The following is a 14,793-nucleotide window of genomic DNA, read 5'->3' on the forward strand; positions in this document are numbered from 1 at the left end:
CTTTTTTTTTTTTTTTGAGATAGAGTCTCACTCTTCCACCCAGGCTGGAGTGAAAGTGCCATGATCTTGGCTCACTGCAACCTACGCCCTCCGGGTTCAAGTGATTCTCCTGCCTCAGCCTCCCGAGTGGCTGGGATTACAGGCGTCCACCACCATGCCCAGCTAATTGTTGTATTTTTAGTAGAGACAGGATTTCACCATGTTGGCCAGGCTGGTCTCAAACACCTAACCTCAGGTAATCCACCTGCCTCGGCCTCCCAAAGTGATGGGATTACCACACCTGGCCACAAATGGGCATTATAAAGGAATGTGAAAGTAATGATTGCTCACCCCCAACACCTTATTGAACTTCTCAATAAAACAGACTTCAGGGAGATAAGGCACATGTATCCTATGGTTTCCAACACCTAGAAAAGCAAGTGTCCCATGGAGGGAGTGTCCCATGGAGGAAGTCAGGAGGATAAACCTGAAGGGAGGGTACAGAAGTTCCAGTGTGAGAAGCACAGGCCTGCATCAGGCTGGCTGGAGCAGCTGCTGTACATAATATTGACTCTACAGCATCACAAAGTGAAATCCCGCTCAAAAGCCTTGACTGTGCTGTCATACTCCCCGTACTCAACTTAGCAAGACAGGCATATTATAAAAATATTTTATAAAAACAAATAATCAGAAACGGTGAAAATGTCAGAATTCTTGTGCTGAAGGAATCTCTTCCTTTAGGACAAAGACTCACACAGAGGGGTTAGAAAGCCTCAGGCAGCCCAGGACAAGACATCTGCTGGGCCTCCTCTTTAAGTGGCAGAAAAGCAGCGGGGAGAGCCTGGGTAGAGAAGACGAACCCCAGAGAAAGGACCCAGCTCTGAACTGGATGCAGGAAGCTGGAGTGCCAGTCACTTCCCCTCCGGGCTTCGGTTTGCCCACCTTCAAGTAGAAAGAGTTCACATTCTGTGTTCTATGCCATGAGCATCTTTAAAAATTACATTCAGTTATGAATCATAGTAAACCCTTGTCCAGGGTTGACTCTGTGCCGAGCAATGATTGAGGTACTATATGAGAATTAACTTACTTATTCTCACAACAGCCCTCTAAGACCTCAGGCTTCATGATTATCCCTGTCTTAAGGATGGGGAAAGGAGACCCAGGATGACTGGGCAATGTGCCTACTGGAGGAAAAGAGTGAGGAAATAATCCCCAGCTACCTGCCATCTGCGCCTATATCCCCCAATACTCTCCCCAGGACTTCTCAATGGAGAAATGCTTTGAGAACTATAAGGCATTATATATGCATTTAAATATTATAATATGAACACATTTCAGCTCTCCACTAATTACAGTCAGCTCTCTGTATCTGTGGGTTCTGCATCCATGGATATAACCACCTGCAGGTCAAAAATTTCTGTGTGTATTGAACATATACAGACTTTTTTTTCTTGTTATTCCCTAAAGAGCACAGAACTATTTTTTTATACAGCACTTATATAAACTATTTATAACAACATTTATATCATATTAAGTATTAAAAGTAATAGAGATGATTTAAAGTATACAGGAGCATTTGTGTATGTTATGTGCAAATTCGACACCATTTTATAACAGAGACTTGAGAATTTGTGGATTTTGGTATCCATAGGGGTGGGATGGTGGGGAGGGTCCTGGAACCAATGCTTCCTGGGTACCGAGGGAGGGATGACTGTACTTTACTCAGTACTGTACTAAACTTTACTCAGTACTGTACTAAACTTTACTCAGGAAAGCTGACACTGCTCCTTTGCTTTTCTTTTTTAAAACCAATTCTTGGTGGAATAATACATCCAAAATATTTTATGTATTTTATTTAAAGATGACTATAACACATGATGGATAATTATAAAGTAGTCTGTGGTTTTGTGAGATGGAATCACTTGCATGGACTGGAAGGAAACTAGTTCTATTAAATTCTGCAGCTCAGATACTATTTCTGGAAACAGACTGGTTCAAATAAGGTGGCTGCTTGTCTTTGAACAGGGTGACCTAGGAAATCTAGAGTGATGGTGCCCACCCACTGCATGCTGGTGGGCAAGGTGGTGTGGGTGGGAGAGAGGCTCCAGAAAAGTCATGGAGAATACAGGGGTCAGGAAGCCCTGAGGAGGAGAGGGACTGTGTGACAGATGGGAGCAGGGCACAGTCCCAGCATCCTGTCCTCACGCTCTCCACATAAAAAAGCATTGCCCCAGGCAGTCTTTTGATAGCAAAGGCACTAGAAACATTCTAGATGCCCCACAGGATGGGTTCACATGGGGCACACAGCAGAGGGATGTAACCTCCACTGCAGGAGGGGCAGTGTGCACAGTGGTTGGGGCGTGGTGCCGGACATGTGGCTGACTGGCCTCAGGTTGGTGAACCTTCCCCAGCTCAGTTTCCCCACCTGTCAAAGTGAGATCCTCTCAGTCCCTACCTCACTGAGTTGTTGTGAACAATAAAGAGACGGTCAATGGGATGTGCTTAGGACAATGCCAGACACACCGTGCATGCTAAGGAAGAATGAGCTGTTATTTTATACATCGTATTTTGTAAGAGTATTTAATAAAATCAGCAAATGTGTATACTGTGATGTAAAGTGAAAACAAGAAACATATATAATTATACAAACTGCATAATCCTTACTTTGTAAAATAAATGGATAAAGCAAAAGGCTAAAATGTATGCTGGCACTTGAGGGCAGCTATGAAGGCGGCCTGAGCCATCCCTGTATCTCCAGGGTTGGGTATACAGTAGGAACTCAATAATGGGCCGAATGAATGATCCTCTGCCATTGAGTGGCAGGATGGGCTTCCCTTTTTTTTTTTTTTCCAGGGCTTTTCTTTTCAGCTTTGAATCTGAAATCAGATAGGCTTTCTGTAAGGGGCCATATTTTAGACTTTGCGATCTGAAGTCTCTGTTACGTATTCTTCTTTTCGTTTGTGTGTTTGATTTTAAAACTCTTTAAAAACGTAAAAAACATACTCAACTTGTGGGCCACACAAAAACAAGCTGGGCAAGATTGGGCTTGTGGGTCCTTGTTTGCTGACTGCTGCCTTAAGGCACTGTCCAGGCCTCCCTTGTTAAGCATGTATTATTTTTAAAGGTAAAAAAAATTGGCCATGCATGGTGGCTCATGCCTGTAATTCCAGGACTTTGGGAGGCCAAGATGGGTGGATCATCTGAGGTCAGGAGTTCGCGACCAGTGTGGCCAATATGGCGAAACCCTGTCTCTACTAAAAATACCAAAATTAGCTGGGCGTGGTGGCGGGCGCCTGTAATCCCAGCTACTCGGGAGGCTGAGGCAGGAGAATCACTTGAGCCCAGGAGGTAGAGGTTGCAGTGAGCCAAGACTGTACCACTGCACTCCAGTCTGGGTAACAGAGTGAGACTCTATCTCAAAAAACAACAACAAAAAAAATTGTAACAGATCTGGAAGGAATCAAAAGAGAGATAATGGGATCATTTAGGGGCTGAATCACCGAACAGTGCATTCAATACATTCTTCCTAAGGGCCCAGCTCAAGGATGCGTGATGTTGACCAGCCCAGTCATAGACAGAGCATCAGAGGGCAGTGTCGGTGAGGGAGGCTGCAGTGGACTGAATGGTGACACTCCCACCCCCCAAAAAAGGTATGTCTAGATCCTAACCTCAGGACCTTATTTGGAATAAGGGTCTTTCCACATGAAATTAATTTAAGATCTTATTAGATCATCCTGGATTATTTAGGTAGGACCTAAATTCAATGACAAATGTCCTTATAAGACACAGGAGATGAGAGGGTTACCTGGGAAAAGGCCACAGGAAGACAGAGCAAAGATTCAAGTGATGCAGCTACAACCCCAGGAACACCTGGAGCCACCAGAAGCTGAACCAAACATGGAAGGATCCTACTGACAACTAGATTTTGGACTTCTGGCCTCCAGAACTATTATATAACAGAATGAATTTCTGTTGTTTTAAGCCACGAAATTTGTGGTGATTTATTACTGCAGCCACAGGAAACTAGGACAGGAGAGCCAAAGAGTACACAAGCCACACCCTAAAATGAGATGGTTCTGAAGGCAAGCAAGGCCCCAGGAGCAAGGGAGCAGATGCGGGCAGGACAGTGAGGACTTCGCCCCTTTTCTTTACTGCTCATCCCACATCTGACCACAGATGACCATCTGTGAGTCATGAGCTGTTAACAAGAGAGCTGTAGATGGCCACGGTCTGCGGAAGGGAAGCTGAGTGCAAAAGCTTGTTCTTAAGTAGTTGGAAGGCCTCCCTAGGGGAGTAAATGTTCAGAACAGGATTTGCAGGCTCAGGTCACATGAACTGAATAAGCCATCTCTTTCACAGAGGAAAACAGAAAGCAGGTTTGATTTGGTACATTCAGGAAAAACTCTAGTTCTTTCAAGGCAGCAACTGACACAACTTTTGGAAAAACAAGAGCTGATTTCCGAGCAATCTGGGCCAGCCCTGGGAAGGCTGAGTGATGAGAACTCCAGCTGAGCACTGTGAGCTGAGAGCCTTCTGCAGCCCATGGGCGCCGGGCAGCTGCTTTTCCTACATTGCTTCTCCCACCCACCCTGAGAGGTGGCTGCCATTAGGCTTGTAGTGCCTAATTAAGGCCTTCAGGAGCAGAGCTGGAATGTACTAGACTGTGAGTCCAGGTTTTTCTGACTCTAGAGCCTGTGCTGGAGAGAACTGTAACCTAACAGGCTATCGTCCAGAGGGGGACACATGCACTCTGACATCACAACTTTCTGTGAACCATGCCCTCTACAGACGTGCTCTGCTATGAATGAAGCTTTTCTTCTCTACCCATGAATTCTACAGCACTGTGAACATACCTCTATTAAAACATGACTGAATAAAGTCTCATTTTTTATGTGTACAGATTTTTTTCATAAGACTATGAACTTCTTGAAAGGAAGAACCATGTCTCATTGTTCCCTATACCTTCACTGCCTAACCCAATGCCTGATGGACAGTAAGTAATCAACACATTTTTGCTAATGAATTCTGGATAGATGGATGGGTAGATGAGTGATAATGGGCAGACAGGTGGATGGGTAGATGGATGGAAGCATGGGTGAATGGGTAAATGGATGAGTGGATGAGTAGATGGCTGGATGGGGAATGAGTGGATGGGTAGATGGATGGTTGGATGGGTGATGGGTGGCATGGATGGGAGGGTGAATGGATAAATGAGTAGGTGGATAAATGAACAGATAGATGGATGTGTAGATAGACAGATGGGTGAAAGAGTGGGTGGATGGATGGACAGGTGCATAGATGAATGGATGAGTGGGTGGATGGATGGGTGGGTGAATGGGTGGATGGATAGATGATGATGGATGGATGGTGGGAATGGTTGCATGAATGAATGAAAGGGTGAATAGATGAATGGGTGGATGGTTGGATGGGTGATAGGTAGATGCATGGAGGAGGCAAATGGACAGATGAGTGGGTAGATGGATAAATGACAAATCCCTGAGAGAACGGGAAGTGAACGCCTTCCTTTCAGACCTGTCTTACCCTCTCACTAGCACGTTTCAGCAGCTCTTCTGCTTCCTCCATTGCCACCATCTCTCTCTGGTACTGGTTTTCCATCTTCTTTCTTGTTTCCAGGTCACATTCAGCTGTCAATGCCACCATCTTCCGATCGTACTCCTCTTGTATTTCATTTTCCAGCAACATAAACTGCTTTTGAAAACATCACTCATTTTTCTCTCTACTTGGGGTGAGAGGTGGCCACTGTTGGTGAGATTTTTCAGTAGAAGGGCAATGATATCCTTGCTGATTTGTGTTCGACAAGCCTCCAGATCTGCATCTGCCCGATTCAGGGTTGCAATCTCCAACCTGGCAAACACAAAAACCAAAAGAATTCCATTACATGAAATTGCAACAGAAACCAAAGGTCTTTCAAAGCTCTGAGGTTTTAAATTATGTGTAGGCAAGGGCTTTCTTTGTCCTCCTTTTCTTCCTTTCCCCACTCACCTCTGCTTCATCCAATTATTGAAGGCCATTAGCTGACTCGTAGTAAATTTGTAAGGTACCACATGATGTACAAAGGAATGTATAAGACATGTTTTGGTCAACAAGTAACAAGTCAACAACGACAAGGAAACCAAGGGAAAAATGGATAGCTAATATATTTGGAGGATTTAAAAATAAAGTTTATTTTACTTTTCTTCCCATTAAAAATTAATTTATGGACATGACTACTACATGTAATGTCATATCCTGGATGGAATCCCAGAGCAGAAAAAAGGACATTAGATTAAAAACTATGAAAATCTGAATAAAGCATGGACTTTGATAACAACTGATACATGATCACACTGTATCAACATTGGTTTGTTAATTTTAACAAATGTAACATAATAATAGAAAATGTTAATAACAGGGGAACCTGGGTGCAGGATATATGGGAATTATCTGTATTATCTTCTCAATGTTTTTGTAAATCTAAAACTGCTCTAAAACTAAAGTCTACTTGAAAATATGTATGAGGCAGTTCACAGAGTCACAGTGTTCTGAAACTTGACTGTTGGTAGTTGCAAAACTGTATACACTTCCAGTAACACATCAGACTGTACTCTTAAAATGTGTGAATTTTATGATATGTTAATCATACCTCTATAAAGCTAAGAAAAGCTACATAGGAAAAAAGTTAATTTATGTTCATGGTAAAAATAAGTCTGGAAAATAAAGACAAATAGAAAAAGATTTCGTTCACTATGAATCCATCATTCAGTCAGAACTAATGAAGGCATTTTGTTATTTTATTATTATTACTTTTTATTTTACTTTAAGTTCTGGGATAAATGTGCTGAACGTGCAGGTTTGTTATATAGGTTTACATGTGCCATGGTGGTTGCTGCACCTATCACCCCGTCATCAAGGTTTTAAGCCCTTCAGACATTAGCTATTTGTCTTAATGCTCTTCCTTCTCTCACCCCTGACAGGTCCTGCTATGTGATGTTCCCCTCCCTGTGTCCATGTGTTCTCACTGTTCAACTCCCACTTATGAGTGAGAACATGCAGTATTTGGTTTTCTGTTTCTGTGTTAGTTTGCTGAGGATGAGCGTTTCCAGCTTCATCCATGCCCCTGCAAAGCATATAAACTCATTATTTTTTATGGCTGTATAGTATTCCATAGTGTACATATGCCACATTTTCTTCATCCAGTCTATCATTGATGGGCATGTGGGTTGGTTCCAAGTCCTTGCTGTTGTAAATAGTGCCGCATGTCTTTACAGTAGAAGGTCATGATTCAATTCAAACTAATGAAGACATTTTGCCATATTTCCTTCCAGCCTTTTTTCTATGCATATTTTTTCATAAATGTCCACTATTTACACAGATGCATGCAGGTACAATTTTATCCTTTTTTTTCCAATTAACATTGCTATTTTCCAATTAACATTGTTATAGATATCTTCCAGTGGTATTTAAAAACTAAATGCTTCTTCATAAGGGTTGCAAAATATTTTGTCATGTGATACAGCACCATTCAATGACCATTCTTCTATTGTTGCACATTTGCATTACTTGCAAATTTCAAAATCTAAAATAATCCTGAAGCAAATCACTTTTTACAGAGCTCTTGATATTCACAATAATTTCCTCAGTACGGATTCCCACGAGAGGAATTGCTGGGTCAGATGTCAGCGACATCCATAAGTCTCCTGGCACATCCAGACAAACTGCTTTCCAGAAGAGACCCCCAGCCATACATCAGGATCCTCACACTTAGCCCCACCCTCCACCATGTCAAACATCTTTGATAATCTGAATGGTGTACGACTGTAAAAATACAAGGGTTTTAAGAAAACTATTATAAAATTTGCAAGGGCTTCAGTATATGACTTCCACATTAACCAGGTTCAAAACTCGTCAATATTGACCAACCTTTCATGTTTGAGCAATTTAAAGCAAATCTCAGATCTGTCATTTTACCTATAAACACCTCACCGTGCTTCTTTAACTGTCAAGGAGTTATACGTAGACAGACCGATCAACAGACAGATAGATGTATGTATGTCTATGTATCGAGTAACTTGTCTGCATGAATATGTACATGCATATCTACTTTACCTAACCTTGTTGCTAAAGCGTGGTAAAATATACTACCCCAAAATGTGGTGTTCTGGCATACTGACTATTTTCAGCTAAAGATGCCTCCAAAGACAGACAAACTAGCTAGTACCAGATCACTCTGAGCTTCAGCCTGTTTCTTTTTTTTTTGAGACTGAGTCTCACTTTGTTGCCCAGGCTGGAGTGCAGCGGTGCAATCTTGGCTCACTGCAAGCTCTGCCTCCCGGGTTCATGCCATTCTCCTGCCTCAGCCTCCCGAGTAGTTGGGACCAGGACCTTCTTTCAGAGAGTTAGCCTGTCACCACGCCCAGCTAATTTTTTGTATTTTTTAGTAGAGACAGGGTTTCACCGTGTTAGCCAGGATGGTCTCGACCTCCTGACCTCGCGATCCACCCGCCTCGGCCTCCCAAAGTGCTAGGATTACAGGCGTGAGCCACCGCGCCTGGTCCAACCTGTTTCTTAAAAGTAGAGGGATGAAATTCCCATGTGAAGTATGCCATCCCTATATTGGAAGGAAAGCAACATTCTTATCATCAAGCATGAAAAGTTGAGACCAAGATAATTCTATAAAAATAGATCTTGGTAAAATAATTCTTACCCGCCTTTATTACCATTCACCTCTAACCACGTCTTTGGGTCTTCATTTCCTTACGCAGGCTCCAGTGTCATGTCAAACTTATATTAAATTTGCATGTTGTTTTCCTGTTAATCTGTCTCTTGAAAATTTAATTCTCAGGCCCAGCTGGGACCCCTAAGAGGGCAGAGGTAGGGTGTGACTCCCTACACCTGTCATTATTATATATAAAATATTTAAAACAGGCCGGGTGCAGTGGCTTACACCTATAATCCCAGTACTTTGGGAGGCCAAGGTGAGTGGATCAATTGAGGCCAGGAGTTCAAGACCAGCCTGGCCAATATGGTGAAATCTCGTGTTCACTAAAACTACAAAAATTAGCCAGGTGTGGTGGCAAGCGCCTGTAACCCCAGCTACTCAGGTGGCTGAGGTGGGGGTTGCAGTGGGCCAAGATTGGGCCACGGCACTCCAGCCTGGGCAACAGGGGCGAGACTGTCTCAAAATTAAAAAAAATTAAAACAATCCCAATAAGGAGAAATGTCTAGTTATCTGTCATTATTCAGACTACCTCAAGTGTCTCAAAATGTCTTTTTACAACTGAACATTTAATTCAAGAACCAAACAAAATCCCATAATGCCAGTTAAGTTTCCTTTATTCTAGAACATTCTGGCCTTCCATCTTTCCTTCTACAGCATTGATGTATTAGGGAAGTCAGGCCTCTACCCTGCAGAATGTCCCATGTTCTGGATTTGACCAGTTGCTTCCATGGGTGTCACTGTACCTCTCTCTATTCCCTGTATTTCCTGTAAACTAACAGTTAGATCGAAGATCTTCATTCAATTGGTTTTACTTCTTTTTTTGAGTGACCTTTAAAAATTGAGACAAAATATACATATATAATTTACCATCTTTCTTTTTTTTTTAGGCGGAGTTTCGCTCTGTTGCCAGGCGAGAGCGCTGTGGTGTGATCTCTGCTCACTGCAACCTCCACCTCCCAGGTTCAAGCGATTCTCCTGCCTCAGCCTCCCGAGTAGCTGGGACAACAGGCGCCCGCCACCACGCCCAGCTAATTTTTGCATTTTTAGTAGAGACAGGGTTTCACCATGTTGGCCAGGTGGTTTTGATCTCTTAACCTTGTGATCTGCCCGCCTCGGCCTCCCAAAGTGCTGGGATTACAGGTGTGAGCCACCACGTCCGGCCACCATCTTTTCTTTAAGTGTGCAGTTCAGTGGTAATAAATATATTTTATTTATATTCTTGCTTTCCTTCATCTAAACCTACCCCTTCCCATGCCTGGGCTCCAGTAACCACTATCCCATTCTATACCTTCACAAGGTCCACTTTTTTAGCTCTCACATATGAGTGAGAACATGCGATATCTGTCTTTCTGTGACTGGCTTATTTCACCTGACATAATGACCTCTAGGTCCATCTATGTTGCTTCAAATAATAGGAATTTGTTCTTTTTTATGGTTGAAAAACATTCCATTGTGTATTTATACCATATTTTCTTTATTCTTTAGGGCACTTAGGCTGATTTCACATTTTGGTTATTGTAAATAGTGCTGTGATAAACATGAGAATGCAGATATCTCTTTGATGTATTGATTTCCTTTCTTTTGGACATATATCCAGTAGTGGAATGGCTGGATTATATGTTGGTTCCATTTTTCATTTTCCAGCATCCCCCACAGTGGTAGTATATTTGTACTGTGTGCTTCCTTTACGTCCATACTACAGGGTAAGGTTAGGGTGAACCCATAGGTTCAAGTGGTGCCAGCATGATCCCTGCATTCTAATATTTCTCATCAACCATGCGTCTAATGATTTTAACGTCCACTTATTTTTTTTTTTTCTTAACTTTTAAGTTCAGGGGTATATATGCAGGTTTTTCATACAGGTAAACTTGTGTCATGGGGGTTTGTTGTACAGATTATTTTGTCACACAGGTATTAAGCCTAATACCCATTAGTTCTTTTTCCTGATCCTCTCCTTCCTCCCACTCTCCACCCTCTGATAGGCCCTAATGCCTGTTGTTCCCCTCCATGTGTCCATGTGTTCTCATCATTTAGCTCCCACTTATAAGTGAGAATATGTGGTGTTTGGTTTTCTGTTACTGAGTTAGTTTGCTAAGGATAATGGCCTTCAGCTCCATCCAAGTTCCCGTAAAGGACATGATCTCACTCTTTTTCAATGGCTGCATAGTACTCCATGGTATATATATACCACATTTGCTTTATCCAGCCTACCATTGATGGGCACTTAGGTGGATTCCATGTCTTTGCTATTGTGAATAGTGCTGGAATAAATATACACGTGTATGTGTCTTTATGCAGAATGAGTTATAGTCCTTTAGGTATATACTCAGTAATAGGATTGCTGGGTTAAATGGTAGTTCTGTTTTTAGGTCTTTCAGAAATTGCCACACTGTTTTCCACAATGGTTAAACTAGCTTACAGTCCCATCAACAGTTTATAAGCATTATTTTTTCTCCACAACCTCACCAACACCTGTTTATTTGCTTATTTTTTCAGATGGAGTCTCGCTTTTGTCGCCCAGGCTGGAATGCAATGGCACGATCTTGGCTCACTGCAACCTCTACCTCCCAGGTTCAAGTGATTCTCCTGCCTCAGTCTGCCGAGTAGCTGGGATTAGAGGTTTGCACCACCACATCTGGCTAATTTTGTATTTTTAGTAGAGACTGGGTTTCATCATGTTGGTCAGGCTGGTCTCAAACTCCTGACCTCAAGTGATCCACCTCCCTCGGCCTCCCAAAGTGCTGGGATTATAGGCATGAGCCACCGCACCCAGCCTATTTTTTGACTTTTTAGTAATAGCCATTCTGACTCGGGTAAGGTGGTATCTCGTGGTTTTGATTTGCATTTCCCTAATGATCAGTGATATTGAGCTTTTTTTCATATGTTTGTTGGCTGCATGTATGTCTTCTTATGAAAAGTGTCTATTCATGTGCCTTGTACACTTTTTAATGGTTTTTCTTTCCTGTAAATTTCTAATGGTTACCTAGATCCATGATTTCTTTAGGGGTTTAAAAATGCACATTGTCTAATTCTATCATTTCTTCTGCATTTTAAGCTGAAATTCTTCAAAAAGAACTTTCATCAACAATTCTGTTACTCTGACATAAAGTTCAGAGAGCTGCATAATTATTTCTCTTGCATTTTATCAATTTTCTAATTAAAGGGTTGGTATCTAGCAACCTACAATGGTGAATAATGAGTTTGGGTTTGTTTGTTTATCAGCTTGTTTTGTTATGTTTTAGCATGAGGGCAAAGGTTTATAAAACTTTTCTCAGCTTCCTGAGAATCTGAGCTTTAGTTAACTCTTACTCAGAAACCTACTAAGAGGAAGAACATCAAATATGTTACCAGGCAACATGGCTTTTAGCAAAAATAATGCCAGATTGGCAAATTACACATGGATGAGAAGACTGGTAAATAAACTAAATACAGGGATGCCATACCTTGTACCTCCCTGAGGAAGATGCCTCTTTGAACTGGGCATATCTCTTGCGGGACCCTTGGAAGCGATGTCTGTGAGTTGTTACAAAAGATATTGCCACCTGTGGGGTAGGAATATTTTAAGCCAGAAAGACCCCTGCACCTGCTTGATGTGGATTGCATCTCCCTGAACCTGACCTGTGTCACCTGGGAGGAAAATGCTCTCCCCCCCAAAAAAAAAACAGTTGTGTAGGCTGCTGTGTGACCTGTGGCGAGGACACCCACAGGGAAAAAATGCTGTCCTCACAGCAAGTGGTGGTGCAGACCCTCAAGCCTTCCGAGTAGATGAGGCCACGTGTGCCCTGTGAGAGTCTTGTGAGTCCAAATGTTTAGCTAAACCTAGGAAGCCCCCCATGCCTCTGCATAGCGTCACTATGAAATTGAAGATTTTTATATATTTGGTAGGTTTTGATCAACTACAGTCATTATTCTTTTTGATGCTTGAATTTTACCATCTTAGATTAAAATAGCTTCCGTCCCCGTAAGACACAACTTAGCCTAGTTTTAAACAACAGGTCATTCACTGGCTTCTTTCATTTTCTCAAAAAGTGCTTATCGAACATGTGTCTATGCAACGAGTGCTTTGCAGGTTACAAAGCAAGAAAGAAACACAAGACATGCCTCAAGGCAGTGTGTGTATGGTTAAATGTCAAATGAACTAAACAATCAATGTTGTACAAGCTCAGAAAACAGAATCCCTTCTCTACTCTGAGGCAGACAGAATGGATCTCACACCTTAAACGAAGCCTTATGTGGCAGGGAGGACAGTGCCCCTGCCAAAGACATTCACAGCCTAATCCCTAGAACTGCAAACATGTTAGGTTTCATGGCAAAGGGGAATTAAGGCTACTCATCAGCTGACCTTAAGACTGAGATCAAGAACAAGGTCTTTTAGGAAAACAGGCAGAAGCAGGGTCAGAGTTGGAGAATGCCATGCAGCGAAGGAAGCTGACATAGGAGTGATGACGTCAACTTTGGAGATAGAAGAAGGGGTCCCAAGTCAGTGAATGTAGGCAGCCTCAAGAAGCCGGAAAAGGCCAGGAAGTGAACCTCCCCTAGAGCTGACATCTTTTTTTTTAATTGACAAGTAACAGATGTACACATTTTCTGGGCCCATGTGATAATATAATACATTCATTTAATGTGGAAAGATTTAATCAGGTTAATTGGGATAGCCATCACTTTAAATATTTGTCTTTTCTTTATGCTAGAAACATTAGAATTATTCCCTTCTAGCTATTCTGATATGTGCAATGGATTATTGTAAACGATAGCCACCCCACTGATCTATCTAAAACTGACATCTTGATTTTTACCTGGTCATACCTATATTGGAGTTTGACCTCCAGAACTTTAAGATAACACATTCATGTTGTGGTAAACCACCGAGTTTGTGGTAATTTGTTACAGCTGAATAGGAAACTAACACAACTTACTTGACCACTCCATGCATCATTCATTAATTCATTAAGTTACACGACCAAATGTGTGGCTGCTTGTGTTGGGAAAATGGCAGGTGCTGTACCGGTTGCTTTACCAGTGGTTTGCTGTGAAAGCACCTGCTAGCTAAGGGGCCTGGGTAAAGAACTGAGTTTCCACACCAGCACAATGAGGACCACCCTCATAGGTTGTTGTTCAGAGTTAAAGAAGAGAAGAAACAGAAGGCACACAGCACAGCCTGGCCCTTTGTTGGTTCTAAATAATAACAGTTTCCTCATTCTTGGTTCTTCCCTCTCACAGAAGACTGGCTGCAGAATAGAGTCAGTGCCCACAACTCACCTTCCCAGTTGCCTGGGAAGACAGTCTCAGAGGCACTCTTCACTGTAACAGTTTTAATGTTAATCACTGTGGATAATCTGTCAGAAGAGGCGATGATAAAAACTGTCAGGGTGTTCCAAAGCCACAAAAGAAATGTCCCTTTAAATCAATTAAAATACCGTGCCACTAATGAAGCCAACTCTTATCCATTAATTTCCCAAAGGGCTGCAAGAGAGGAAAACAAATATTAAGAATTCTTCATTTCCATACAGAATCAGGTTCACCGGTAAAGAGTTAAATTTTCATTGCCCCATGGCATTTTGCCATTTTTAATTATTCAGACAACAATGAAATACACATATTTTTCCACGCCCCTAAAAGTCCCTAACGATCCCATGAGGCGGACAGAGACATTTTGGGCTACATATGCAGGGCTCTGACTCTCAGGTGTCTTTACGACTTCAACAGCTCGGCAAAGTTAGCAGGATTTACCCACTGCTTTCTCAGGAACAATCATTTTTTGAGGTCGCAAAACTGAGGTCACAAAAATGTCATCTTGTCACTGTGCTTCAAAGATGAACATATTTTCTCTGGCCAGTTTTGCTACATATACAAACTGTACAAGTGATATTCCTCTTGGAAGTGACTGACTTCACACAGGAGTTTAGAACCACGTCCAGCACACAGGAACCACTTACTAAATGTAGGCTATTAAAACTTGGGAATAGGTTTGCCGATGACAACATCTTTCTAAGGGGAAACAGTACTGCTTAAATTACCCAAGACCTGATTAATACTTTGATTAGCTATTGATGATTAAAAAAAAGAGAGAAGATGACATTAATTCTTCTTTCTTT

At 42.0% G+C, this 14,793-nt stretch overlaps 1 protein-coding gene across 1 annotated transcript in view; it reads right to left on the reverse strand.

Annotated features, from left to right (window-relative positions):
- EVC2 (EvC ciliary complex subunit 2) overlaps positions 1-14,793 on the reverse strand; it is a 92,853-nt gene that overhangs the window by 13,323 nt on the left and 64,737 nt on the right. The window contains 2 exon segments of the mRNA XM_017887082.1: positions 5,521-5,693; positions 5,696-5,844. Coding sequence (XP_017742571.1) covers positions 5,521-5,693; positions 5,696-5,844 — 322 coding nt within the window.

The sequence above is a fragment of the Rhinopithecus bieti genome, unplaced genomic scaffold, assembly GCF_001698545.2.
Source record: "Rhinopithecus bieti isolate Rb0 unplaced genomic scaffold, ASM169854v2 scaffold_16601, whole genome shotgun sequence".
NCBI classification, from domain to species: Eukaryota; Metazoa; Chordata; class Mammalia; order Primates; family Cercopithecidae; genus Rhinopithecus; species Rhinopithecus bieti.